Source organism: Centroberyx affinis, unplaced genomic scaffold (genome assembly GCF_046629955.1).
Source record: "Centroberyx affinis isolate AG114_WGS23_722 - 3 ecotype Tasmania unplaced genomic scaffold, CSIRO-AGI_Caff_v1 ptg000766l_1, whole genome shotgun sequence".
NCBI classification, from domain to species: Eukaryota; Metazoa; Chordata; class Actinopteri; order Beryciformes; family Berycidae; genus Centroberyx; species Centroberyx affinis.
Genome location: NW_027279376.1, coordinates 345,228 through 347,950, shown reverse-complemented (window position 1 = coordinate 347,950; position 2,723 = coordinate 345,228). Strand labels below are relative to the sequence as shown.

The following is a 2,723-nucleotide window of genomic DNA, read 5'->3' as shown; positions in this document are numbered from 1 at the left end:
ATGTCCTTCCAGCAAGATCTCCCATCACAGCCAAGGAACTCTGTCGTTCTGTCAGAGCACTCTTTGGCTTCCTCCCTCACCGAGCTCCCTCTTGCCCAGTTGCTCACTTTGGTCAGATGACGAGCGTTAGCATGATTCAAAAGAATCTGGATACACCATAACTCAAAATGGTTGAATATTTATTGACTCCAAACATTTAAGTAAAATATAACTAATTTATTCCATTTTGAATTCAGGCACAAAATGCAGGATGTCAAAAAAAATTCAAATGGATTTAATTATTTCTGAAGACAGTGTAGTGTACAGGTACGTCAAACAAACATATAATTACATCAGTTGTACAACCACTGTCCGTGCAACTAGCTGCACAGCATATGAAAACATATGTTATATCAACATGATCATAGTAATTTGTTCCTTGCACATCCAGTAATTACTTTACATTGGCAGTGCTCATTATGATTGCCACTTCACATAGATGTTCGATAGGCCGCTTCTCTCAGTGCTGGCTAGATGATGTGTCCATATACCTTACAGATCACAGAGATAAGCACTCTTGAAGAGGCTGAGGTTATGTAACAGTCATTGTAATGAGGTGAAATAACAGAAACGTGAACTAATATCAGCACTTAACACAAGGAGTTGTGAATATGTGAAGCTGTAAAAGGATTGTCAACATTTTGACAATCCCTTTATAGCTTCATACAGTCATACATTAACATGTTTTCAATACATTCACAACACTGCATTGTCTGTAAATATTGGAGTCATTTACCTGGATGTTGAGTAACACAAAATTCTCAAAAAGCTTACTTCCTATTTCTTATTCCTCCCTCCTACACTCACATGTGAGGCTATGTTCAACAGAAATCTGGATTGGGTTGTAATGATAAAACCACACAACTCTCAACTTGGTCTAGTATAAAAAAAAAGTCATGCATCTCAAGATCAAATGTGTTGTTTCTTCAACTGCACACTATATACACTTTTTAATAGTTAATGGCATTGGTTGGCAATACTCCGATTTAAAAATAAGGGGAGTTATGCAAAATTGGTATCACACCAGTATCACAGCAGAGCCATGCTTCCTGAGTCACCATTGTTTCCTGTTTCAACACTTTCCGACCACTTCAAGAGCAAACAAGCTAACCTTTGTTCACACTGATCTAGATGGATGTGACGCTCAAGGAGGCTGGGCTAGGTTAGTGTGGTTTCCATCACCGTTATATATCTGTCACGTATACACAGCTGCTGCTTGTCTTCTCAGAAGCCCAACATGGTGAACATTACCCTGAAAGAAAATGGTCTAGAGCTAGACAGGAGTAACATGGCCTATGCCATAGTCTTCGGCTGCATCATGGTGCTGGGTCTGCCTCTCAATGCTGTGTCACTGTGGACTCTGATACGTCGCCACAGCCTCAAATCCCCCAGTGCCGTCTTCATGATCAACCTGGCACTTTCAGACCTGCTGCTGGTGATCACCCTGCCCATGAGAGTCTACTTTTATGCCACAGGCAGCTGGCCCCTTGGCATTATGGCATGCATCTGGATCACTATGTTCTTCCGCAACAACATCCGCTCCAGCTCCATCTTCATCACCTTCATCGGTGTGGACCGGCTGCTGGCAGTGGTTTACCCGCTGAGATCACGGCGTCTGAGATCCACCTCCAGTGCCTGGAAAGCCTCTGCCTTCGTTTGGATCTTTGTGTTTGTAATGAACATCCCAGAGGGCATCAACTTTTCAAGAAATTTATACAACTGCAATGCATCTACCTGTTTTGAGTTTCCTCGCTGTAAGCTGCTTAGACCACCATTGCCTTATTTTCAGTCTGCTTTAGTGTTCACCATGCTGGCAGTCAATGTTGTGTCCACTGCTATGGTGTCTTGGACTCTCCGCAGGCATCTCAGTGACTCTGCAAGGGTCAACAACAAGATGAATGTCATGCTGGTTTTTGCCATGAACTTGATCATGTTTATCATCTTTTTCTTTCCTCTGTCATTGGCCCTCGTGCTTAAAAATGGAAAAAATGCAATCATGCCAACAGTATGTCTTGCTAGCATGAACTGCTGTCTGGATCCACTGTTATATTACTTTTCTTTGGATGCCTTCTGGAAGAAAAAAGAGGATGCGGACTCTTCCCTCGCAAGAGGATAGTAGGTGAGAACAATGGACAGAGTCTGGACAGAGTTGGGATACGTGGCATCAAATGTACTGTTTTAACAGATTCTAATATTTTTGTGTTGTGTGTGGATATGTGACTTAAACTGTACAGTATTTGCATTAGAATCTAAAGGCTTGCTCTGAGGTGGAATATATGATGTATTTTATCAATAAAAATCTCATAGCCACATTTTGGTTTTGTCACTGATGACAGCCTCTCATTTCACACCTTACTTAAAAACTGGGCATCTATCAAATGGAAGATATTTAGGATAAAAGTCATTTATCTTCATGTATCTTTATAGTCAGGGTCAGAGTACTCTGACCAAGCCATAGGAAAACTTGGATGCAGAATTTTAAGACCTGATCTTATAGAATGGTGTGGGGCAAGGTTATTATAGTATGAAAAATCTTCAACTATGGGATGACTTGAATGGGACACTACAGCTGAAAGTGTCCCAGTTGTGATTTTTGTTTCCCTCACGTGACACAGATCTGATGTTTTCTAGTCAGTGTGAACATCAAAAACCTGGATGGAGTCGCATTTTTTTCAGTTCTGATC

The 2,723-nt window shown here is 41.2% G+C and overlaps 1 protein-coding gene across 1 annotated transcript; it reads left to right on the top strand.

Moving 5' to 3' along the window:
• Window positions 1-1,275: 1,275 nt before the first annotated feature.
• LOC139644653 (lysophosphatidic acid receptor 4-like) lies at window positions 1,276-2,333 on the top strand. Its single transcript, XM_071520100.1, has one exon. The coding sequence runs from the start codon at window positions 1,277-1,279 to the stop codon at window positions 2,153-2,155; it is 879 nt and encodes a 292-aa protein (XP_071376201.1). The 5' UTR covers window position 1,276; the 3' UTR covers window positions 2,156-2,333.
• Window positions 2,334-2,723: the final 390 nt, after the last annotated feature.